General features: G+C 61.7%; 1 protein-coding gene across 1 annotated transcript; it reads left to right on the forward strand.

Moving 5' to 3' along the window:
* Positions 1–336: 336 nt before the first annotated feature.
* LOC309406417 (histone H2A-like) lies at positions 337–930 on the forward strand (the record flags this gene model as incomplete). Its single annotated transcript, XM_082001580.1, has 1 exon — positions 337–930. The coding sequence occupies exon 1, from the start codon at positions 424–426 to the stop codon at positions 928–930; it is 507 nt and encodes a 168-aa protein (XP_081857706.1). The 5' UTR covers positions 337–423.
* Positions 931–1393: the final 463 nt, after the last annotated feature.

Consider the following 1393-nt stretch of genomic DNA (forward strand, 5'->3'; position numbering starts at 1 on the left):
CAGGAACAGAGCTGGGGAGCAGAGCTGCTCCCTGAGCTCCCCCACAAAGGGCGGACCCAGCAGGGATGATGTCACAAGCAGGGAGGTGAGGTCACAGAGGAAGTCCTTTCCTATTGGTCCCCGCCACCCAAGTAGAGCCCTTGCCCCCACTGCCCAGGTGAGCACAGGGCCGGAGCCTGCACAGGAGAGGCCTGAGCCTGAACCCTTCTTCCGAGGGGCTCGGCCAAAGCGGGGGTGTTCCTGGCCAGAGCACGTGGGGACACCCTGCCCGGACAAGGCTCGGCCAGGCCCAGGCAAGCCGAGCCCAGAGACAGGAACCGCCAGCGAGGGCCAGCAAGGAAGGCAAGGACAGGCGGGCCAGGCAGGCAGGGCACACGGGAAGGCGCAGCGTGGAGGGACCTGCGAAAGCAAGCTGCGAGCAACATGTCCGGAGCAGAGGAGGTCTGCACGGTGCCTGAGCAGGAGAGCGAGCTCGAAGCAACATCCTTTGGGGGCCCCTCTGAAGGCAGCGAAGCAAAGGCCGGAAAGAGCCGCTCTTCCCGGTCCTCCCGGGCCGGGCTGCTCTTCCCCGTCAGCCGCGTAGACAGGCAGCTGCGCAGAGGCCATTTTTCTGGGCGCATTGGAGCCAAGGCCCCCGTCTACCTGGCTGCAGTGCTCCAGTGGCTAACGCACAGAACCATGGACGTGGCTGGCAAGATTTCCAAGAAGAGCAAGCAGCAGCGCATTTCTCCATCGCACTTGCAGAGAGCGGTGCAAAAGAGCTCTGTGCTCAAGCAGCTCCTGCGAGGCGATGTGCCCAGGAGCCACAGCAGAGCTGTCCCCCACAGACGGCGCGTGGCCTCACCCTCCAAAAAGGCAACAACCAAGGGTAAGAAGAGGTGCCCCAGGCAAAGGGCTGCACCTGCCCGTGCCACTGCTGCTGTCGAGTGAGAAGAAAGCAGAAGCTCTTGCCCACCCACACTGGCAGGGCAAGGGCTGCTACCTGTGCAAGGCTCTTGACACCTCCAGCGCTATGGTCTAAGGGTACAATAAAAGCTTTTGTAATGTTGTGTGGGACATCGAGCCTTTTGTGCTGTGTGTTGGATGAGCGTCTCGTGCCTGGACAAGGGCACGCAGCTGGACATGGGGATAAAGCTCTGCAAAGGGAAGCTGTAGCGCAGCCCCTGCTGAGAAGGAGGGCAGCAACCTGCCTGGAGGGCAACTGACCCTGATGGGCAGCACTTGCCTCCAGATCAGGTTTGCACTTGGTCTGAAAGCAGCTGAGAGGGGAAGAAGGGATGCGCCCCCCAGAAGATGGGTACAGGCTGTGAGGGATGGTGAGGGTGAATGTTTCTGGAAGAGCAAAGCGTCCTGCAGGTTCCTCTTGCGCTGTCCCTCGGGGGAATATCGGAGG

The sequence above is a fragment of the Phaethon aethereus genome (assembly GCF_964289735.1).
Source record: "Phaethon aethereus genome assembly, chromosome: 1".
Taxonomy (NCBI): Eukaryota; Metazoa; Chordata; class Aves; order Phaethontiformes; family Phaethontidae; genus Phaethon; species Phaethon aethereus.